Source organism: Heliconius melpomene, chromosome 13 (genome assembly GCF_056956725.1).
Source record: "Heliconius melpomene rosina isolate 202511_hmr_F chromosome 13, ASM5695672v1, whole genome shotgun sequence".
NCBI lineage: Eukaryota > Metazoa > Arthropoda > Insecta > Lepidoptera > Nymphalidae > Heliconius > Heliconius melpomene.
This window is the reverse complement of record NC_140401.1, coordinates 5,038,469-5,063,974: the sequence shown is the minus strand read 5'-3', so window position 1 is coordinate 5,063,974 and position 25,506 is coordinate 5,038,469. Positions and strand designations below refer to the sequence as shown.

General features: G+C 41.4%; 1 protein-coding gene across 2 annotated transcripts; it reads left to right on the top strand.

Annotated features, from left to right (window-relative positions):
- The first annotated feature begins 233 nt into the window (after window positions 1–233).
- On the top strand, window positions 234–25,506 carry LOC146532627 (uncharacterized). Of its 2 annotated transcripts, XM_085196183.1 has the most exons (14): window positions 234–426; window positions 9,223–9,394; window positions 9,684–9,900; window positions 10,313–10,506; window positions 11,111–11,272; window positions 13,003–13,167; window positions 13,285–13,440; window positions 14,228–14,383; window positions 14,903–14,995; window positions 15,103–15,294; window positions 15,653–15,790; window positions 15,910–16,074; window positions 16,505–24,397; window positions 24,628–25,506. In XM_085196183.1, the coding sequence occupies exons 1-14, from the start codon at window positions 397–399 to the stop codon at window positions 25,200–25,202; spliced, it is 10,308 nt and encodes a 3,435-aa protein (XP_085052309.1). In that variant the 5' UTR covers window positions 234–396; the 3' UTR covers window positions 25,203–25,506. The 2 variants fall into 2 exon arrangements, with proteins under 2 accessions (XP_085052309.1, XP_085052310.1); XM_085196184.1 differs by lacking the exon at window positions 13,285–13,440.

Here is a 25,506-nt window from a genome sequence, read left to right as displayed (position 1 = left end):
TGAATTATATACTGAAATGATTTTTAAAACATATACTTGATAAAGATTTATAAAGCTTAGAAAGATATATGGTAAAAGGACACAGATAACGTTTGACACACACAAAGAGGATCACATGTCAAAGTCACACACATACCTGTAATGCGTGTCCAAAATACACCCACACATGCCAAAACACCTATATGCCAAATACGTTGCGGTATTCGACGTTAACGTAAGAGGTAATATAAGAGGCGCATCTTCGAGTTTGCACAATTTAGTTTTAAAAGGCGTCCGCTGGGGAGCGGGACATGTTAGCGAATTAAGCTGGGGGTTAAGCGTGAAGCTGTATCGTGAGGCTTGTGGTGTATCATTGGACCGGACCAGAGGAGAGGCCGGCTGGCCATCCCCCGTGCCATGGCGCCGGGAATACTTTTTTACCTTTTGGTAAGTTTTATCTGTAATATTTTATTATGTATATTATATTTAATAACATACACATTAACGTTAACTGTAGGTAATCGTATATGTTGTATTTCGAGGCTTTTGCTGCCTATACTCAAAATTATTTTTATTAAAATATATTTTAATCGATGAAAAAATTAAGATCGATACGTATGTCTTAACTACATGTAAAATAATATACAATATACATGCAAAATGTCCTTGATTTTTTCCTATTAATAAAAAATAAAATAATTGAATTTCTATAACTATAATATACCTACATTTAATCGTTAGTTAAATATTTCAAATATTTATATAATGGAAAAATGTGATATTACCTATAATAACCTTGACCTTTCTTCACGCTTAACGTCGGGTGAGTCATACTTGCGTCGATTATTAAATTTATAATATCACTTATTTTTATTTTTAATTCGTTACTTTACTAATCAACTAGACCAGTATTAAAAATCGTTCAATTAAATTATTTATATACGAATAATTCATTACTTATTTCTTACTAAACAAGGTAATAAGAGTATATCCTGCAAGATAATATATTTAATGGACCGAAAGCCTGTTATACCAGTATAAAAAAATAACATGTGAAGATACATACCAAGTTTAAAGTTTATACTTTGGAATGGTATAAAAAATATATTAATATACATACCCATAATTGAGATTACATTTAAAACTTCTTATGACTTTTAAAATATTAAAGAATTTAATATAAAAACTAAATATAAAAAGGTTTGCATAAAGACGCAATACCTAGAAATAACCAAGGCTTGTAAAAGCTTCAAAGAACAAAATGAGTTTTAGATTCACGAAACAAATTCAAAATCTTTATATACGAGTATATGCTCAATAATAGATTTTCATAAGACTTTCTTCTATATATATTTGTATAGATAATTTATTTGGATAAATTAAATTGTCTCCTTGTTCTGGTTGCTATTCAAAACGCCTTGTGGTTGTTTTGTAATCTTGTTAAATAATTTTATTCATATTAAGTAAGGTTAACCTATAAGTATATATTTGAGGTAGCCGAAAAATATATTAAACTAATTTAAACATTGAATTAACATATATTTGTGCTCTTGAGTTCATTGCTAGTTCTTAACTAAATAACTATCCTCTAAACCCGTGATAGCTTACGATTAACTTGTCTGCAAAATCCATTTTAGTAAAGATATAAGAATATTTTAAATTTGAATATCGAACTTCTATTTGACACAATGCTCAAAAAGATTTACCTCGTTTAAAATTGTCACAACTTAATCTGTTAATAATTTTCGGTATTAGAGACGTGAAAAATATTTTCTATAGTTTTTATATGTTTTTATTACTAAAAATAGATATTTCAACTTAAAAGTAAAAACAATGGATTTTTTCAAGGATCTAAAATAATTAGTTATCTTAATTCGTATTCATATATATGTTTATGTTCTAAGTTTTTCAGTGATCGTTTATATTTTTTTCTTAGCTTCACGCTGTATCTCTTACAGCAAAGTAGGCAGAGGAAACTTTGTAGTAAGACACTCCTTTCCCCACTATCCGCCAAATTTTTCGAAGTATTGCGGTTTGAGTGGCGGCATTCAACGCCAGGCTTTAGCCTTGTTGCCAGAGCGAAGATATGAAAAAGCAATAAAAAGCAAAAACATAGATAATCTATTATTCAACGATCGTAGTTAATAATAAGTAAAGTATAAAGCTTAGTCTCAGTTACAGCATATGATAAATATCATAAAAGCTATTAACCACGCTCGATAAATATTGCATTATAGTAAGGAGTCGACGTTTTTAAAATAAAAAAGATATCATAAAAATGATTATAGGAACAGTATTACTAAAATGTTTTATCTTAACATTAAAATACTTTTTAATATTAAAACAAAAATTATCCCTTTTCTATGACAACAAATTTTCTTAATATATTAAATAGTTATTTATTTTAAAAATACACATCGAACAAGGATAATCGATGTTTAAGAAAAATTCTAACAAGAATCAAAGTATTTTAATAATGTAGAGACACGACATCCTTGGACTTGACTATTAATTATGGCTTCTTGATTTCTAAGAATACAATTTAAATGTTAACTAAGTTATGAACTAATTTAAGCAACTTGTCAAAGGTTAAACCGCGGTGTCATATTTCCGGACTTTACAACATAAAAAAAACTAATACTTATATAAAATAATTTAGTAAATCAACTCAATATTTCGTTGAGCATAACATTCATTTATTGTTGTATTAATTTAAAGTTGAACGACCTCGTTTATTATTAAAAGGTATATTAAATACTGTTATAAATGTTTTGATGAATCCAAAAAAGGCTAAAGCTTCCCACGCATTTATAAACGTTATAAATATATTTAAATATAAATCAGGAAAATCGTTTCTTTGCTTGAAGAAGGGGAATATACGGTTTTTTTTCTTTGAAATGATACAAACATTGATGGATAGCGAATTACTTGATGGAGAAATCCAGGTCGTCTTTACAATAGAGACATAATAAATAAAATCAGTTCATACATTGTTTAGAAGGATAATACAGTTTAGAATGCAATAAGACCGTTAGGAACATGTCTCTGAGAGACGGGTAAAAAAGTTTGGGAACGTTAAAAAAGGGGGGATAAAAAAGTTTGTCCAGCGTATTTTTAAATAGAAATGTTATTAAAACAATTGAATATCATAAAAAATGTCTCAATTATTACAGTAATCAAATCCATTGTATTAGGAGGGAAATATTATTTGAGAAAGTTATAAAAATGAAATAATTATTGAGCAATATTGAGCGGCCGATTTATGACATAATAAAAGTTGTCCGTGTTTATTTTCATAACTTATAGCACAGTTATATAACGCACAAATGGACGCCTCATTAAGAAAGGTAACAATAGTCAACTTATTAAAGTTGGAAAAGCGATTGTGAATTATGAAACTTTTAATATTTCTTATCGACACCGTTTGTGTATTAATATTGCAACCTGTTGACCGTTCGTGATGCAAGGATGAACATAATAGGACAATGACATCGGATCTGTCAATGGGTTTGACGGACGAGCCTTTGGTTCTTTCGCTCATTGTACTGTCAATCAATCATTTCATCTCACTAGTGATGTAGAATCGGAAATGTAGTGGGCGGAAAAAATAAAATTTGCCGAACTTGACAATGAACTATCTCAGTTCAAAACTCACAGTTAAGAGTCCGTTGTCCGTTCTGTACATTGTCAAAAATACGTGTTTAGATTTTTTATGTCCCTTTTAGTATACACAAAATATGAGTAAATTAGATTTTTTTAAAATTTCATGTTCAAGTATTTCTTAATTTACTTAAATTACTTAAATTACTTACAAATATGTATACATATACAAGATCAATAGTAAAACTTTGATATGACCTGTGACCATATTTTGGTCGATTACCTAACCAGCTCTCGGACAAATATCTCATAAAATATTTATAATTCTTTACTATATCGGTAAACTACATTAAGTTTTGTAATTGGGTAAATTTTAATATTATTCGGATATTCTTTTGAAATATCTTCTGAGAGCTTAACAATAACTTACTGACCTGTTGTTGGTTTTGCAAGCATAAATAAATAAATATATTTTTTTATCTTATACACTTTCTCTTACGACGGAAAACAAAAAAATAGTGGCACCGTTCTGATCTTTGATTATGACGAAAATAGTCATACGTCACTCAGTCGTAGTTGTCAAAGTGTTTTTCAGTACATTTGTTATTTTTGTAGTAAATCATTAATGAAAGTAATTGAGTAAGTAATTGATTAATAAAAAACATATTATTAAATATTTAAAATTTCCAAGTGATGATGACTTGAAATAATAATTTAAAATAAGTTAAATGAGTCATCTCTATTTTTGTAAAACTGTCGACTCTCAGACTGATCCGGTTGCACGTATAGGAGTCGAATTCGTTATATGGTAACGGCATGTAAATATGAGATTAGAATAGTTTAAAGGTTGAGGGTGCGACTAGCTCACCTCTGACAGGCATAAACACGGTACAGCGGTCTGTACAATGACGTAAGCTCGAAGAAGCCACCGTGCGGCTTTTCAAACAAGTATACGAGTAGGTAAAGAATTTTAATTTAAATCATCTTATTTCAAATTTTCTAGTTTTTTTAAACTAAAACTATAATAATACTTACTGCTTGCTGTTTATATTTGTAGTAAAATTGTTAAATTTACATTTTTTAAGACTTTGAAATATTTCCACTGTCTAACTTCGTCACAGTGTGTTTTATCACATAATCTAAAGGTCAAATATTTTTAAAGAATTTTTACTTAATGAGAAATATTATTTAAACAATTAATTTTAGTAAACATCAGATTTATGTTTAAATTAATAATATACAACTTAACACTTAGTTGAATAACATATCCAAGGTGGCGAGGTTTTACGTCCTGCTGTTTCCAACATTATTATACAGTCTAATAATGACTACATATATTGTCGTGTATTGAAATTATAAAACTGTAATATAAATAAAGTAAACACATACGTAAAAACCAAATAAAATGCTTGCTCATTTTTGAAATAGGAAAAACATTTACGCAAATTTTAAGTAAATATTACATTGAGGTCATTGCAAGAAATGAGTTTTTATAAATACCAAACCTTAGGGTCGTCATGGAACAATAAGGTTGCAAATTTGTTAAATTCAGAATTTTTAATTAGTCATATTTTTTCTTGAAGAAGTAGGATTGCTATTATATTTGCTTATAGCTCTTTTACTGGTTTATAGTACAAAAATTGGGGCGAATGAAATGAAAGAAATGTCAATAAACAAATTTATACGTTCATCATTCATTCATTAGCATTATATGTGCAGTAAAGAATATTATATAATAAAAAGACATTATAATGAAATTATAACAGAAAGAAATTATAATGAAATTATAATTTAAAATCTCTATAATTTATTTTATTAAATTTACTATTTTAATGCAATCAAAATTCAAGTCAACCTCGACATATTGATGTCCCAACATACCTCTTTATTCATTACCAACTTACTGTCAATACATAAGTAGTATGTTAGTATTTAGTGTGCTAACGACATTGGCTAACGTAAATACTAGCAACAGTGGAATCTCAGGAACAAAATGCTTATCAGATACTTAAAAAAATATTTTAATATTATCTAGTGTCTCAAAATACATTGATTCTAATCATTTTAAATAAGCAAAATTAAATCAGCTTCTCGCTGTATCCCGCGCACAGCAGGGTAGACAGAGGGAACCTAGTGTTACGACACTCCGATTCCCATTTTCTGCTGAATTCTGGAGGCATACGCGTTAAGGAAAACAAACGTTTTAGTCAATATTGTTATTATTAATAGGTAACACATATATTTAACTTATATATCTTGTTTTTCTTACTCTACTAATGGAAAAAAGCTCTACAAAATTCACTTTCACTAGTACGTAGTCTGATTGATTGTTAGTGAGTGCCGGATGCAAGCGACCTTCAACAGTTTAAACAGCTACTTAGCGCCTAAATTGCCGTCCAAACATAGGAGAACGCATGACATAACACACTGGCGTCATCAACTTACCTTGACACAATATATATATATATTTTTTATTTTATAAAAAAAATATAAACTTAACCAGGAGCTTGGAGCATCAATATTATTTTTTTTCCAAAAACAAACACGAAAATTTTTAATATTTTAACAAAGGAATGCGACAGTAACAATATTAATTTCAAGATTATGTTTTATAACAAAGTAATTATGGTCTTTCTTATTAATAATATTTTTGAGTTTTGCACAAACTCATATAGACATTAAATATTTCATGACAATATACTAAGACAATGGTTGTTTTAGTTACATTATTTTTTTTTAAATATTTAACATTACATGACGTAAAACATAACGTAATGAAGGTTCTATCAATATTTTTTTACGGAAATAGGATTTAAGTATTCGATTAAATTTATGTAGCGTCTAAATGTTAACCAGACCTTGACTACTATGAGCTATCGTCTAACATTAAGAAATTAATAAATACCATTGAAATATGAATGTTGTTTGTCTTATAAACAGGCATATTATTAAACTTAGAAAAGATATAAACGTAAAAATGTTAAAAAGTTAATAAAAAATCAGCTTCACGCACACAGCAGGGTAGGCACAGAGAACCTAGTGTTAAGAACTCCGTTCTCCACTTTCCGCCGAATTTTGGAGGCATTGAGTGTTGAGTGGCAGAACTCAACGCCGCGCTTTGCCTCGAAACCAAAACGAAGAAATGGAAATATAAACGTAAATAAATATTTCACTTCCTCGAGTGAGGATCGAACTCACAACCGTCGAGTTACATTCACACCGTTGTGCCGCTATATATATATGTTTTAATATATTTTATTGTAATTCACTATATGTGCAGTACCAGTAGTAAACCACAAAGTAGGTTAGACGTATCGTCCATCTTACAATTGAATGAACGTTAAATAGCAATGGGCAAGGGCATCCAAGTCAAATCGGAACCTTTGCTGAAGCCACACATGACTAAGCAGTTACCCATAAAACGTAGAAATAATGCGACAACGCACACACAACAAAATGCACTATGATGCTATTATTCAACCGGATCTCATAATAAAGATAATATATTCATATGTATTTTATGAAATATAAATATAAATATTTATGACATAAACAATTTGTAAATAATTATTTTTATTCATATCGAATTTTACAGATGTTAAGAATTTTAATTTGAATAAACATTCTGGTTACATTATTTTATATTCAACAGTCAAGGTAATATTAGTAAATAAAAATCGATTTGGAGTTGTTCTACCATAAAAACGACTAATTCTTTATATATGTCTCATATTTTATTACCGGGTACATTACAGAACCCTTGGGAGAAATATCATTGATAACATTAAATCCAATCCAGTAGAGCGGATGATAAGCGTTCGAGAATAAAACGTAGTTATATTGATTGTTATTACGGCACCGATTCATCTTCGCAGCGTGCCCTCGTGGCAGTGTCTCCGCAAACATAAAACAAAGGCTAATCTTTTTAAGAATTGCGAAAGTACAGTACAGTGTGCATTACATGCCAAGTACTTGTGCCGTTTGACTGTTATTTATACATGTTCACAACTATGTCAAAGATATTTTTTGTGTACCCATATATCATGATGGAAAACGCCTTTTGAATGGATTATTTCGCGAATTATAAACCATTTCTTGATCCTTGTCTCCAGTACGTGCGCCTAAACTTAAGGCGATAAGTTGACAGCGGCTGGTAAGGTTACGGTCACGAACACCATGGACATTGCTAAAATATAAACCGCACGCGGCCAGATTTTTAAAAAGATTTCTGTACTCGTATATGACACGAATCGCTATTATCGTGATTGACCTGAACGAAATCTCTTTAGGTTATCCGTTTTTACAGTTTTTTTTTTGTGTAAACAAAAGCGGGACGTGAGTTTTTATAAATTTTAAAGTTGAATTCTGAAGGCATTGCGGGTTATGTGGCAGAAATCCATCGCGTTCTTCTTTACTCTATCTTAGTTCTATATTTTCTATTACTGGATTCAAATAGCGTGTGCTTATTTATCTTACTCGAAGGACCCAACGCCGCGATATGACTATAGATCTCTTGCTGGCTTTAATTTATTTAAATAATATTCTACATAATATTCTACATACATTTAATTACTATTAAATAAGTCAGTAAAAATATGACGAATCTTTAGTTAATAATGAACGCAATAATTTAATACGAGTACTTACATGAATATTTGTCATTAATAAATAATATACATTCGGCATTGTCCCGATATAGATACTTGAAAATGTCTTGCCTTATAACATCCTAGCAAGATCCATATAACGTCGTAGATTTGATGAAATTTTACGTCATGGGAAATATGTTTAAGTTTGTTTCCCATTACTATATGCAAAACCCCAAGGACAAGATTTGGTATTCAACAATTGATGTCTTTTAATAATCTTGTATGTATGCTGGTCATCATTGCTTGGGACTGTTTATAATTTAGTATATGGATAATTTTATATTACACTTAAAAATGTATTTTCACATCAGGTAGCAGACATAATTAAACTAGATATATTCGATGATATAATCTTGAAGGAAAACCGAAATTTAAGATTAGTTTATTTTTTATATGAAAGCCAAAATAAAAAAATATATATATTTATTCTGGACATTGAAAATATCGTTGTGACTTTCAGCAAATAATTTAAATTTATGCAAGTATTTCTCGTTAGTAAGAAGTATTTTGGATAACCTTAAATAAAATAACGTTGCAAAAGCGATAAGAATTGTAATACCGTTTTATGTAACAATAGAATACGTTGGCCACCGAAATCGTATGCACAATGCACATACGAGTATGTGCATATATACGAATCAATATTAAATCGTTGACATTTAGGCATCAAATAAAATGATTAGCGTCCTCAGTTGCAACGCAGTTGAAAATTTATGACATCATTTAAAAGTGCCTGAAGACATTGTTTGGCAATCCATTTCGCAAGTGCTGGCAACGTGTTTTAATATCTGTTTGTTAAAAAGATCCATCACAACAGTAAAAAAATATCAATTCAATATTAGTTTTACATTAGTTGATACAGCTACTTAATATAATAATAATACAAATTCAATTCTACCTGTTACAATGCCGCCTATCTATAAAGCTGTAAATTAATGTTTACCAGGCACCCATTCATAAATGCATTAATTTAATATATTATGTATTTTTTTAGGCTTTACTAGTCTTATCAAAGGCTAGTGAAGATGCGACTGACACAAGGGCGTTAATCCAAGCTGAAGCCCAAGAAGCGCGGCAATACGGCTACGGTGATAACAGCAAAGAAATTGTGGTCGACATCGAAGATGATGAGAAGAAACAATACTATGAAACGAATTATGATACAAGTAATGTACTAGTTTATGTTTCTTAGAATTCCAACCACGTTGTTGATTATATTTTTATATTAGAAAAAAAATATTAAAACATCCTTGTTATAATAATATACCTAATTATAACATTTTTAATATTGGATACAACTACTTATTATGTCAGTATTTAATGTGTGTTCTTAACTCCTTATGTTAACATAAGTTAATACAAGGAGTAACATTTGTTTTTCAAATATAATTAACATAAGCTATTAACAGAAAATTAATGATAATTGAAATAATAATTTTATTGTTATATTTACAGACGCATATGGCTTTGGGTACGATGTCGGTCCGAATGGTCAGTTTCACCATGAAAACAGAGGTCCCGACGGTGTAACGTACGGCTGCTACGGCTACGTGGACCCCGATGGATACCTGCGAGTGACACACTACGTCGCTGATACTCACGGATATAGAGTTATCGAACCTGGAAAAGCGGTAGAAGTTTTCCCCGACGAAAATCATGAATATGATGAAAAGTACGTATAAAAAGCTCGTTTAAGACGACTTTAGAACTCAGCTAAAAACCGAGTCTTAGACGGAAAATATGTTAAGCGGAAAAGAATAAATAGATGTTTTTGTTAATAATACTTAAACTTATCATTTATTACAATAAATGATAAGTTTAAGTAAACTACAGTTTAAAAATAAATTTGGACTTATATAGCACTTTGAAAGAAGACTTCACATATCAAAATTTTGCAATTAATTAAATTAATTTCTGGAATTGCAACGACATTTAACAAAAATCATATTAGCTAAATTAACCAACACATAAAATATTTTTTTTCCACTTATCGGTAGAAACGATTTAAAATTAATTTTAAGCCTCCTTGCGTGTTGTGTGTGAGGCAAAAAAATATTAAGACAACTATTTTTTTTTGTTTCTAGTTCGTTAGCGCCAAATAACATACCAGGTAAAGTGGTACCCTGGAACAAATTATATCTGCCAAATGGATGTGGAAGAACACCAGGTGGAGTCCCTCCAAGGCCACCTCCATTACCAAAACCTATACCGAAACCACCCCGACCTCCCGTGGACAGCGCCAGCCAAACCAGCAATTCCAAACCTGTTATTTATCCAGGTTCGTAAAACCTTTATTATACTCTGACGGTCTCTAGGTATTATACTTTTAAAAAACGCAGAAATATTTTTTTTTTTACTTTGATACTTCTTAGTAGTTTAAAAGAACGATAAAAACATTTGCAATTTTCATTTCATCTAGGGACTACCAAATCTATGACTTTTTTAGTTTCAAGCTGTATCCCGCATATAACAGGATAGACAGAGAAAACGTAGTGTTAAGACACTCCTTCCCCTTTTTCCGCAAGAAAATTGAATATATTGAATATTACCATATTGAATATTTCATTTCCTCGAGTCGGCATCGAACCCGCAAACTGTGACACTTCGTACACCTTCGTCACGACTGGCGTCCCTGCGCCACGAATTGGCTCTGTTTCTATGATATTGTCCTATATGTTTTTATTTTAATAATATAGTTCTGACTGCATAACCGTAGATAAAATATATAGGTACATTACAAATTTATATGTACATATATACAAATCTGCATGATTTGAGTTTAACACTAAACTCACTAGGTTTATATAAATAATGTTAAAACAAACAAAACAAATAATGTTAAAATAAATAATGTTACAAAAAATTTATACTATATTTTTCAGGACAAGGAGGATATTATCCAGGATCTCCAGGCACTCCTGGTAGCCCTGGTACTCCCGGCAGCCCCGGAAGCCCAGGTAGTCCCGGTAGCCCTGGCAGCCCTGGCAGCCCTGGTAGTCCTGGAGGATCTGGTGGCCCGGGAGGCCCAGTAAACCAAGGATCAGGTAAAAATAAGTCCCAAGTATAACTAATTCTCTAAACTCTTTGTATGTGATGTACTTGGGTGGTGGTTAACTTTAAGTTTCAGAAGCTATAGAAAAAATATTTTTAAAAGTTAATTTTTTGACCGTCTATTTTAAAAACTACAAATATTATTTTTATTATTTTATTGTCTTCGTCTTCTACCCATAGACCACATTTGATTCTTTGATCGAGTTACACCTGTATATATGTATAATGTATAATAGAAACTTTTAGCTCTTAATATAAACAGTACAAAAAATCCTTGTAAAATATCCTTTTTACATCATGTACGAGTTAATATTTACCACCACCGAAAAGCATTATCTAATTTACGGCCTGTGCTAGGATAGCTTTACAATATCAAGTTATTTGTATTCTATAAACATTGTCTGATTATAGTAGACTGCTGAAAAATGTAAACACTTACGTAAATACCCAAAAAATGGATTCAAATGCACTTAATTCTCGTAATAAGAATAATAATTTTAACTGTCTGTGAAATCTTCAAAGATTATTTTAAACATATACCAGTAGTTTTAAAAATTCTTTCTGGAAAAAAACCACCATTAATTTAATAATATAATTTTTTTCGCTACATCCCTTGAATTTAAAAAAAAAAAAATATTTTGGTAGTTCTTGCATGTATACACTCTGTATCACCCGTAATTGGAAATAACAGTCGCAGCATGACGTCACTCAGTTGCTTGCGAAGGAACTCAAATTTTAAAAAGCTGCGAAACTTTACAACACTGTAACTTTGAAAATCGTGACACAATTGTAATGAAACAAAAGTATTATTATTTGCACGAATATTAAATGCAGTAACTGTGACATAACAGCAATACTTTTTAATAAATTTACATCTATATATATAAAATCGAAAGGTCACTCACTCATCACGAAATCTCAGAAACTACATGCGCTAGGAATCTCAAATTTTGCATAGACGTCACTAGGACGTAGTCATGGAGACAGAAATTAATAATAACATAGTTTACGCGGGCGAAACCGCGAGCGGGCCGCTAGTATCTATATATATAAAAGGACTTGTCCTCACTGGCTGAGGTAAGACGCACGCACAGCCGTAACTGCTGATGGTAGAAACGTGAAATTTGGACAGATGTTTACTTTTGTAATATGGACATCCACTAAGAAGGGATTTTGAAAAATTTTAACCCTAAAGGGGTGAAATAGGGGTTGAAAGTTTGTATGGAAAAAAAATTGTATCAGCACCGATATTTATAAAATTTTAAAATTTAGATTTTTAAAAGTATTTAATTGAATACATGTTTCATCGTTTTCTAGAATTCTTCCCCTAAGGGTGCGAATAAGGGGTTGAAAGTTTGTATGGAAAAATCTTTAAAACGCCACTGATTATTATAAAATTTGAAATTTAGACTCTTAAAAATATTTAATTGAACATGTGTTTCATGGTTTTCTAGAATTCACACCCTAAGGGCGCAAATAAGGGGTTGAAAGTTTGTATAGAAAAATCTTTAAATCGCCACCGATTTTTATAAAATTTGAAATTTAGACTCTTAAAAATCTTTCATTGAACACATGTTTCGTGGTTTATTAGAATTCCCTAAATAAGCAAGCGAAGCTGCGTGCGTCCGCTAGTTTGTTTATAAGAGTAAAGTTGCTTATACGTAAAAATATAATCTGTTATCACATTATAATTTATTTCTTGGTTGTGGTTATTGCTACGTAGGATATAAGCCAGGTGGCTCTAACGGACAAAATGGCCCCAATGGACCGGGTGGACCCAATGGACCGGGTGGCCCCAATGGACCAAGTGGACCCAGTGGACCCAGTGGACCCAGTGGACCCAATGGTCCTAGTGGACCAAATGGACCTAGTGGACCTATTGAATCAGGTAATTTAATTACATATAAAATTGTGTATTCATAATAAACGATAAGTAATTTTTCATATCTTGTTTATAGCTTACTGTACGTTAATTATATAATAAAAATATGAAATTACATCTCAGGTGGATATTATCCTGGTAAACCTGGATCTCCTGGTAGTCCTGGAACTCCTGGTGGTCCAGGAGGACCTGGTGGTCCTGGTGGTCCTGGTGGTCCTGGTGGCCCTGGCGGTTTTGTTGGTCTTCCAGGATCAGATGGACAAAATTACCCTGGTCAAGGTATATAACCATTTATGTTTACGTTTACACTAGATTAAGTTTATTTATAGCTTTATTACGACATGTCAGGGTGAATCCGATAACTTATATACAAATAACTTTTTAGTTTCTACCTTTTTTATATTTTAGTTATTTTTTTACAAAACCTAGTTTATTTATTTCTTATATATCTTTTTTTAATTTTTCAACCAATATTTATGTTTAATTTTCTTGTTAGATATTTCATAGAAGCATGTTTTTTTAATGTTATTTATTTATTATTATTGCATATTGTTTATTATTGCGTCCTTGATAAATATACAGACTTTCAAATTAATCCGACGCGACGTTTCAGTCATTTAAATCACTTTCAAAATTACCTTTACAGAAATACATACATACAAACCAAGTTAATAAAAACGTGTTAATAGAAATTAGTTTCGTCGCGGGTGACTCTTTCGAAATATTACGTTGTCAGGCTGTTTATTTATTTTTATAGTAAAATTTCATCTGAAGATCGCACCGATATTGTGGCAAAAAATATTTTATTTTAATTTTAGTTTTCGATTATTGCTAGTTGAGAGTTGGTAAAATAATGTAATAGTACTTTCGTATGATGTAGTAGGTGTAGTAATCATTTTTATATATTTTATTACCTTATGTATCACATTCTCTCTTTCTTAATTTGCTATTTCTTCTGTCTCGTAGAGATTGACATTAGACCGCCTTTTGTAGAATAATTATTTTACATGTATTTCTGCGTCTTTTTTTGGGTGTACAATAAATCATTATTATTATTAAACTCCAGGTGAATACTATCCTAGCACACCTGGATCCCCAGGTAGCCCTGGATCTCCAGGTAGCCCAGGAGGGCCAGGTGGGCCCGGAGGACCTGGTGGACCTGGTGGCCCTGGCAGCTCTGGTGGGCCTTCAGGTTCAAGCGGAGAAAATTACCCTAGTCAAGGTATATAAATATATAAAGTACAATAACGTTTGATTATGACGATACTAAATCGTGTCCATTGCATGTGACTTATATTCGATCCGTAAACATAAGGGTATCTATTGTGCTAAAAACATAAAATAAAACTTTAAATAAAGACATCCATCAGTAAATATTTACATAAAGTAATTTAAATGTGGCATAAATTGATGTCAGCTATGGAGCAGGGCCACAAAGTGTGACTGTAAAACCGACTGGTCTTGGGTTCGATCCCCATTCGAGGAGATAAAAGAAAATCGGGAACGAAGTGTCTTAACACTAGGTTCCATCTGCCTACCCTGCTGTGTGCGGGACAGTACAACGAGAAACTGATTTTTTGATTTATAAATTTTTGACAACAAAATAAAAAATATTAAAAATAGATTAAGTTACGGTGGAGTGTTTTCATTTATGTTATTAATTATTACATGTTTTAGTAAATATCTAATGTATCTGAAATAATTGGGTTTTATATTTGCATAAATATTTTTTCCTATATAGGATATAAACCGAGTGCACCTAGTGGGCCAAATGGTCCCTATGGACCTAGTGGACCCAATGGACCTAGCGGTCCCAATGGACCTAATGAATCAGGTAATTTTACAACATATTTAATTTTATGTAAACTATGTTCTCTAAATTGATTTAGTTGTTGCTTACTGTACATTAGTTATTATAGTTGAAATTATTAAAATTTTAAGGTGGTTACTACCCTGGTGCACCTGGATCTCCTGGCTCCCCTGGATCTCCGGGTGGCCCAGGGGGACCAGGTGGTCCTGGTGGTCCCGGCGGGCCTGGTGGTCCCGGCAGCCCTGGTGGTCCCGGCGGGCCTGGTGGGCCCGGCAGCCCTGGTGGTCCTCCGGTATCAAGTGGAGAAAATTATCCCGGACAAGGTATACACAACAAAACATTATTTACTATCAGAAAAAATTTTTTTTCAGAAAAAATACTTATAAAAACGTATTACCTATTTCATGTGCTTGTTTTTATCTACGTAAATCACTTATCAACATTACAATTTATTATTATAAATATAACATACAGGCATGTAGTTGAAATCTGTACCCAAATATGGATAAATCTTTTAGAGATTAAATTAAATGTCGTGTGATTTGTAATAAATGGGGAAAATAAGTCCGAGTTAAATACAAAACAAAAGAAAATCATATTTGAATAGTATTCGAGCCTAAAACCTCATGTATACGGTAAGATTACGTCTAACTTATTGTTTCAAATAAATTTGGAATGCAGGATATGAACCAACTGGACCTAATGGACCTGGTGGACCTTATGGACCTAATGGACCTAATGGACCTAATGGACCTAATGGACCTAATAGACCTAATGGACCTAATGGACCTAGTGGACCCAATGGACCTAATGGATCAGGTAACTTTATAATTACCATGATAAAATTTTAAATAAAATTAAATAATTAATTTTTTTTGCTTATACTAATTATTGAGCTATATTTATTATTTTTTACTAAAGTTATACATACATTTAAGGTGGTTACTATCCAGGCGTACCTGGGGCACCAGGTAGTCCTGGATCTCCAGGTGGACCAGGTGGACCTGGTGGTCCTGGTGGTCCTGGTGGTCCCGGCGGTCCTGGCGGTAACGGAAGTCTCGACAGTGCTGGTTCGCAAGGGTCTGTTGGAGAAAATTACCCAGGTACATAAAACTATTGTTTTTGCTTAAAAATAAAGAAAAACATAATTGATTAAATATCACGATATTTGATGACTAAAATTCTTTTTGAGACAATTAACAATATCCAATGAAGATTTATCTTGATATATGTAAATATTACATTGTAAACTTTAATTTCTAAACACATTAAATTAGAGAATAAATAAATATATTAATTAAATTATTCTATGTATTTACGAAAAACATAAAGTTTTAACAAGTTTTAATAAACGAAATATACACCTGATTTTTAATAGGAAAAGTAGAAAACTTGTTTCGTGATCATATATAACGATATTACCACAATAGATTGATTGGTTATTAGTGCAACGACAAAATAATGTAATGTTATGTATGTTTAACGATAACACAATGCTAATTCTCCAATACTAATTACGTCCTAATTACCCAGGACAGCCAGGCCAACCCGGACAACAAGGCAAGCCTGGCCAACCAGGCCAGCCAGGCCAACCAGCACAACCCGGATACCCTGGACAGCCAGGCCAACCGAGTCAACCCGGATACCCTGGACAACCAGGCCAAACAGGCCAGCCAGGACAACAAGGAGGACCTGGTGAACAAGGTCAACCAGGCCAACCCGGATACCCAGGACAGCCAGGCCAACCTGGACAACCAGGCCAGCCAGGATACCCAGGACAACCAGGCCATCCAGGCCAGCCAGGATACCCAGGACAGCCAGGCCAACCAGGTCAGCCAGGACAACAAGGAGGACCCGGTGAACAAGGTCAACCAGGACAGCCAGGATACCCAGAACAACCAGGCCAGCCAGGTTACCCAGGACAGCCAGGCCAACCAGGGCAGCCAGGACAACAAGGTCAACCAGGACAGCCCGGATACCCAGGACAACCAGGCCAACCCGGATACCCAGGACAGCCAGGCCAACCCGGACAACCAGGCCAGCCAGGATACCCAGGACAGCCAGGTCAACCAGGCCAGCCAGGACAACAAGGTCAACCAGGACAGCCCGGATACCCAGGACAACCAGGCCAACCAGGACAACCCGGATACCCTGGGCAACAAGGTCAACCAGGACAGCCCGGATACCCAGGACAGCCAGACCAACCCGGACAACCCGGATACCCAGGACAGCCTGGTCAGCCCGGACAACCAGGCAAACCTGGCCAACCAGGCCAGCCAGGTTACCCAGGACAGCCAGGCCAGCCAGGACAACAGGGTCAACCAGGACAGCCCGGATACCCAGGACAACCAGGACAACCCGGATACCCAGGACACCCAGGCCAGCCTGGACATCCGGGCAAGCCGGGCCAACCAGGACAGCCAGGGTACCCAGGACAACAAGGCCAACCAGGACAACAAGGAGGACCCGGTGAACAAGGTCAACCAGGTTACCCAGGACAGCCAGGCCAACCAGGCCAGCCAGGACAACAAGGTCAACCAGAACAGCCCGGATATCCAGGACAACTAGGACAACCAGGCCAGCCAGGCCAACCCGGACAACCAGGCAAGCCGGGTCAACCCGGATACCCAGGACAGCCAGGCCAGCCCGGACAACCAGGCAAACCCGGCCAACCAGGACAGCCCGGATACCCAGGACAACTAGGCCAACCAGGTCAACCGGGATACCCTGGACAGCCAGGCCAACCCGGATACCCAGGACAGCCAGGCCAACCAGGCCAGCCAGGACAACAAGGAGGACCCGGTGGACAAGGTCAACCCGGATACCCAGGACAGCCTGGTCAGCCCGGACAACCAGGCAAACCCGGCCAACCAGGACAGCCCGGATACCCAGGACAACCAGGCCAACCAGGTCAACCCGGATACCCTGGACAGCCAGGCCAACCCGGATACCCAGGGCAGCCAGGCCAACCAGGCCAGCCAGGACAACAAGGTCAACCAGGACAGCCCGGATACCCAGGACAACAAGGACAACCCGGACAACCAGGCATGCCTGGTCAACCCGGATACCCAGGACAGCCAGGCCAACCAGGTCAACCGGGATACCCTGGACAGCCAGGCCAACCCGGATACCCAGGACAGCCAGGCCAACCAGGCCAGCCAGGACAACAAGGAGGACCCGGTGGACAAGGTCAACCCGGATACCCAGGACAGCCCGGATACCCAGGACAACCAGGCCAACCAGGTCAACCCGGATACCCTGGACAGCCAGGCCAACCCGGATACCCAGGGCAGCCAGGCCAACCAGGCCAGCCAGGACAACAAGGTCAACCAGGACAGCCCGGATACCCAGGACAACAAGGACAACCCGGACAACCAGGCATGCCTGGTCAACCCGGATACCCAGGACAGCCAGGCCAGCCCGGACAACCAGGCAAACCCGGCCAACCAGGACAGCCCGGATCCCCAGGACAACCAGGCCAACCAGGTCAACCCGGATACCCAGGACAGCCAGGCCAACCAGGCCAGCCAGGACAACAAGGAGGACCCGGTGAACAAGGTCAACCAGGATACCCAGGACAGCCTGGTCAGCCCGGACATCCAGGCAAACCCGGCCAACCAGGACAGCCAGGTTACCCAGGACAGCCAGGACAACCAGGACAGCCAGGTTACCCAGGACAGCCAGGACAACCAGGGCAGCCCGGATACCCAGGACAACATGGCCAACCCGGACAACCCGGATACCCAGGACAGCCAAGTCAGCCTGGACAACCGGGCAAGCCTGGCCAACCAGGACAGCCAGGATACCCAGGACAACAAGGCCAACCAGGACCACAAGGAGGACCCGGTGAACAAGGTCAACCCGGATACCCAGGACAGCCTGGTCAGCCCGAACAACCAGGCAAACCCGGCCAACCAGGACAGCCCGGATACCCAGGACAACCAGGCCAACCAGGTCAACCCGGATACCCTGGACAGCCAGGCCAGCCAGGATACCCAGGGCAGCCAGGCCAACCTGGACAACCAGGCAAGCCTGGTCAACCCGGATACCCAGGACAGCTAGGCCAGCCCGGACAACCAGGCAAACCCGGCCAACCAGGACAACCCGGATACCCAGGACAACCAGGGCAACCAGGTCAACCCGGATACCCTGGCCAACCAGGACAGCCAGGATACCCAGGACAACAAGGCCAACCAGGACAACAAGGAGGACCCGGTGAACAAGGTCAACCCGGATACCCAGGACAGCCAGGCCAGCCCGGAAAACCAGGCAAACCCGGCCAACCTGGCCAGCCAGGATACCCAGGACAGCCAAGCCAACCAGGCCAGCCAGGATACCCAGGACAGCCAGGCCAACCAGGCCAGCCAGGACAACAAGGAGGACCCGGTGAACAAGGTCTACCAGGATACCCAGGACAGCCTGGTCAGCCCGGACATCCAGGCAAACCCGGCCATGCAGGACAGCCCGGATACCCAGGATACCCAGGCCAGCCCGGACAACCTGGCCAGCCAGGATACCCAGGACAACCAGGCCAACCAGGTCAACCCGGATACCCTGGACAGCCAGGCCAGCCAGGATACCCAGGGCAGCCAGGCAAACCTGGACAACCAGGCAAGCCTGGTCAACCCGGATACCCAGGACAGCTAGGCCAGCCCGGACAACCAGGCAAACCCGGCCAACCAGGACAACCCGGATACCCAGGACAACCAGGGCAACCAGGTCAACCCGGATACCCTGGCCAACCAGGACAGCCAGGATACCCAGGACAACAAGGCCAACCAGGACAACAAGGAGGACCCGGTGAACAAGGTCAACCCGGATACCCAGGACAGCCAGGCCAGCCCGGAAAACCAGGCAAACCCGGCCAACCTGGCCAGCCAGGATACCCAGGACAGCCAAGCCAACCAGGCCAGCCAGGATACCCAGGACAGCCAGGCCAACCAGGCCAGCCAGGACAACAAGGAGGACCCGGTGAACAAGGTCTACCAGGATACCCAGGACAGCCTGGTCAGCCCGGACATCCAGGCAAACCCGGCCATGCAGGACAGCCCGGATACCCAGGATACCCAGGCCAGCCCGGACAACCTGGCCAGCCAGGATACCCAGGACAACCAGGCCAACCAGGTCAACCCGGATACCCTGGACAGCCAGGCCAGCCAGGATACCCAGGGCAGCCAGGCAAACCTGGACAACCAGGCAAGCCTGGTCAACCCGGATACCCAGGACAGCCTGGTCAGCCCGGACAACCAGGCAAACCTGGCCAACCAGGTTACCCAGGACAGCAAGGCCAACCAGGCCAGCCAGGACAACAAGGTCAACCAGGACAGCCCGGATACCCAGGACAGCCAGGCCTGCCCGGACAACCAGGCAAACCCGGCCATGCAGGACAGCCCGGATACCCAGGATACCCAGGCCAGCTCGGACAACCAGGCAAACCCGGCCAACCTGGCCAGCCAGGATACCCAGGACAGCCAGGCCAACCAGGCCAGCCAGGACAACAAGGAGGACCCGGTGAACAAGGTCAACCAGGATACCCTGGACAGCCAGGACAACCAGGACAGCCCGGATACCCAGGACAACAAGGACAACAAGGCCAGCCAGGATACCCAGGGCAGCCAGGCCAACCCGGACAACCAGGCATGCCTGGCCAACCAGGCCAGCCAGGTTACCCAGGACAGCCAGGCCAACCAGGCCAGCCAGGACAACAAGGTCAACCAGGACAGCCCGGATACCCAGGACAACAAGGACAACCAGGCCAGCCAGGATACCCAGGACAGCTAGGACAGCCCGGACAACCAGGCAAACCCGGCCAACCTGGCCAGCCAGGATACCCAGGACAGCCAGGCCAACCAGGCCAGCCAGGATACCCAGGACAGCCAGGCCAACCAGGCCAGCCAGGACAACAAGGAGGACCCGGTGAACAAGGTCAACCAGGATACCCTGGACAGCCTGGTCAGCCCGGACAACCAGGCAAACCCGGCCAACCAGGCCAGCCAGGTTACCCAGGACAGCCAGGACAACCAGGACAGCCCGGATACCCAGGACAACAAGGACAACCAGGCCAGCCAGGACAACAAGGTCAACCAGGACAGCCCGGATACCCAGGACAGCCAGGCCAACCCGGACAACCAGGCAAGCCTGGTCAACCCGGATACCCAGGACAGCCAGGCCAGCCCGGACAACCAGGCAAACCCGGCCAACCTGGCCAGCCAGGACAACAAGGAGGACCCGGTGAACAAGGTCAACCAGGATACCCAGGACAGCCTGGTCAGCCCGGACAACCCGGATACCCAGGACAACAAGTACAACCAGGCCAGCCAGGATACCCAGGACAGCCAGGCCAACCCGGACAACCAGGCAAGCCTGGTCAACCCGGATACCCAGGACAGCCAGGCCAGCCCGGACAACCAGGCAAACCAGGCCAACCTGGCCAGCCAGGATACCCAGGACAGCCAGGACAACAAGGAGGACCCGGTGAACAAGGTCAACCAGGATACCCAGGACAGCCTGGTCAGCCCGGACAACCAGGCAAACCAAGTCAACCCGGATACCCTGGACAGCCAGGCCAACCCGGATACCCAGGACAGCCAGGCCAACCCGGACAACCAGGCAAGCCTGGCCAACCAGGTCAGCCAGGATACCCAGGACAGCCAGGCCAACCAGGCCAGCCAGGACAACAAGAAGGACCCGGTGAACAAGGTCAACCCGGATACCCAGGACAGCCAGGCCAGCCAGGACAACAAAGTCAACCAGGACAGCCCGGATACCCAGGACAGCCAGGCCAACCAGGCCAGCCAGGACAACAAGAAGGACCCGGTGAACAAGGTCAACCCGGATACCCAGGACAGCCAGGCCAGCCAGGACAACAAGGTCAACCAGGACAGCCCGGATACCCAGGACAGCCAGGCCAGCCCGGACAACCAGGCAAACCCGGCCATGCAGGACAGCCCGGATACCCAGGACAACCAGGACAACCCGGATACCCAGGACAACAAGGACAACCAGGCCAGCCAGGATACCCAGGACAGCCAGGCCAACCCGGAAAACCAGGCAAGCCTGGTCAACCCGGATACCCAGGACAGCCAGGCCAGCCCGGACAACCAGGCAAACCCGGCCAACCTGGCCAGCCAGGTTACCCAGGACAGCCAGGCCAACCAGGCCAGCCAGGACAACAAGGTCAACCAGGACAGCCCGGATACCCAGGACAACAAGGACAACCAGGCCACTCAGGATACCCAGGACAGCCAGGCCAGCCCGGACAACCAGGCAAACCCGGCCAACCTGGCCAGCCAGGATACCCAGGACAGCCAGGCCAACCAGGCCAGCCAGGATACCCAGGACAGCCAGGCCAACCAGGCCAGCCAGGACAACAAGGAGGACCCGGTGAACAAGGTCAACCAGGATACCCTGGACAGCCTGGTCAGCCCGGACAACCAGGCAAACCCGGCCAACCAGGCCAGCCAGGTTACCCAGGACAGCCAGGACAACCAGGACAACCCGGATACCCAGGACAACAAGGACAACCAGGCCAGCCAGGACACCCAGGGCAGCCAGGCCAACCCGGACAACCAGGCAAGCCTGGCCAACCAGGCCAGCCAGGTTACCCAGGACAGCCAGGCCAACCAGGCCAGCCAGGACAACAAGGTCAACCAGGTCAACCCGGATACCCAGGACAGCCAGGCCAACCCGGACATCCAGGCAAGCCTGGTCAACCCGGATACCCAGGACAGCCAGGCCAGCCCGGACAACCAGGCAAACCCGGCCAACCTGGCCAGCCAGGATACCCAGGACAGCTAGGCCAACCAGGCCAGCCAGGACAACAAGGAGGACCCGGTGAACAAGGTCAACTAGGATACCCAGGACAGCCTGGTCAGCCCGGACAAACAGGCAAACCCGGCCAACCAGGCCAGCCAGGTTACCCAGGACAGCCAGGACAACCAGGACAACCCGGATACCCAGGACAACAAGGACAACCAGGCCAGCCAGGATACCCAGGGCAGCCAGGCCAACCCGGACAACCAGGCAAGCCTGGCCAACCAGGCCAGCCAGGTTACCCAGGACAGCCAGGCCAACCAGGCCAGCCAGGACAACAAGGTCAACCAGGTCAACCCGGATACCCAGGACAGCCAGGCCAACCCGGACAACCAGGCAAGCCTGGTCAACCCGGATACCCAGGACAGCCAGGCCAGCCCGGACAACCAGGCAAACCAGGCCAACCTGGCCAGCCAGGATACCCAGGACAGCCAGGGCAATCAGGCCAGCCAGGGCAACAAGGAGGACCCGGTGAACAAGGTCAACCAGGATACCCAGGACAGCCTGGTCAGCCCGGACAACCAGGCAAACCAGGTCAACCCGGATACCCTGGACAGCCAGGCCAGCCCGGACAACCAGGCAAACCCGGCCAACCTGGCCAGCCAGGATACCCAGGACAGCCAGGCCAACCAGGCCAGCCAGGACAACAAGGAGGACCCGGTGAACAAGGTCAACTAGGATACCCAGGACAGCCTGGCCAGCCCGGACAACCAGGCAAGCCTGGCCAACCAGGCCAGCCAGGTTACCCAGGACAGCCAGGCCAACCAGGCCAGCCAGGACAACAAGGTCAACCAGGACAGCCCGGATACCCAGGACAACAAGGACAACCAGGCCAGCCAGGATACCCAGGACAGCCAGGCCAACCCGGACAACCAGGCAAGCCTGGTCAACCCGGATACCCAGGACAGCCAGGCCAGCCCGGACAACCAGGCAAACCCGGCCAACCTGGCCAGCCAGGACAACAAGGAGGACCCGGTGAACAAGGTCAACCAGGATACCCAGGACAGCCTGGTCAGCCCGGACAACCCGGATACCCAGGACAACAAGTACAACCAGGCCAGCCAGGATACCCAGGACAGCCAGGCCAACCCGGACAACCAGGCAAGCCTGGTCAACCCGGATACCCAGGACAGCCAGGCCAGCCCGGACAACCAGGCAAACCAGGCCATTCTGGCCAGCCAGGATACCCAGGACAGCCAGGCCAACCAGGCCAGCCAGGACAACAAGGAGGACCCGGTGAACAAGGTCAACCAGGATACCCAGGACAGCCTGGTCAGCCCGGACAACCAGGCAAACCAGGTCAACCCGGATACCCTGGACAGCCAGGCCAACCCGGATACCCAGGACAGCCAGGACAACAAGGAGGACCCGGTGAACAAGGTCAACCCGGAAACCCAGGACAGCCAGGTCAGCCCGGACAACCAGGCAAGCCTGGCCAACCAGGCCAGCCAGGATACCCAGGACAGCCAGGCCAACCAGGACAACCCGGATACCCTGGACAACAAGGTCAACCGGGACAGCCCGGATACCCTGGACAACAAGGTCAACCAGGACAGCCCGGATACCCAGGACAACCAGGCCAACCCGGACAACCAGGATACCCAGGCTCTAATGGTACGTATATTTTACTTAAACTTTGATCTTTTTTGAAACAAACATTTTTTTATTATTTCATTTGAATAGTGGAACTCAACGTGCGATCTAAATTGATTTTTTTTTCTCGTAGAGGAATCGAACATATGGTTGGAACATAAGGCATGTTTATAGCCAGACGTGCGGCTGCTGCTGCTGAAAAAAACTATTTGTATTATTAGAAAATTAATACCTATTTATTTCTTTTACAGGTGGAGATTCACTTGGGCAGCCAACAGGAACTGGTGTCCAGCCCCCAATGTATCCGCCTACGAGTCAAATGCCACCTTTCCCCATTTATGTCATTCCGTATCCTTTGCCAATTGTGCCTAGCCCGGGATCTTGTCCATGCTATCTTTTAAATCCTGGTCAAAATTCCTCAACTGCTGTTTCCCAGACACAAAACATTCATAACAATTACAATCAAGCTTACAGTCCGTATGGAATTATTGGATTTATTCCCGTTGTATTTGTACCTAATTGCCCAGGAAACGACTCTGAGATGCAAACTGCTCAACAGAGTTTCCCGAATGCAGTACCAGTGCCATATAATTGTGCTCAATGCCAAGCAAGCAGAGATATCTATCGATACTTTGGCAGAGTAAACAGTGGCCGTAGTGTAGATCTTAAGGATTTGAAGGAAATTAAATCCTTAACGGAACTAGAAAGTTTATTGAAAGATCAAATAAAGCCTCCAAGAAAAAGCTTAAGAAGAATAGCGGTTCACCCAAGGGTCCTCGACGATGTAACTAATGATAAAAAGACGAAACAACAAACGAAAGCGTAAAATATGTCATAATTTTAAGTATTTAGTGGAAGTGTTAAAGGGAAAATAATTTTGAAAACGTCTGACGTTATCTTAGACGATTTCAAAATTTTTATAGTTGATGCTTAATATTTATTTTCTGATTAAATCAGAAATTTATATATTTATTATATACGTCTATCGAATCGTCAACTCCCGCCACAAGTATGTAATATTTACATTTGTAACTTGTATTCATATTTTTAGTCATATTCTTTGTATACATTATATTAAATCTTGTATACTATTTTATATTTAATACAATGAAATAAATATTTAATAATAA

Excerpts from the sequence above, each read along its gene's own strand:
- LOC146532627 (XM_085196183.1), top strand. The coding sequence starts at position 397 with ATGGCGCCGGGAATACTTTTTTACCTTTTG. Across the intron at positions 9,901-10,312 it reads AATCATGAATATGATGAAAA|TTCGTTAGCGCCAAATAACA; the intron begins GTACGTATAAAA and ends TTTTGTTTCTAG. Across the intron at positions 11,273-13,002 it reads CCCAGTAAACCAAGGATCAG|GATATAAGCCAGGTGGCTCT; the intron begins GTAAAAATAAGT and ends ATTGCTACGTAG.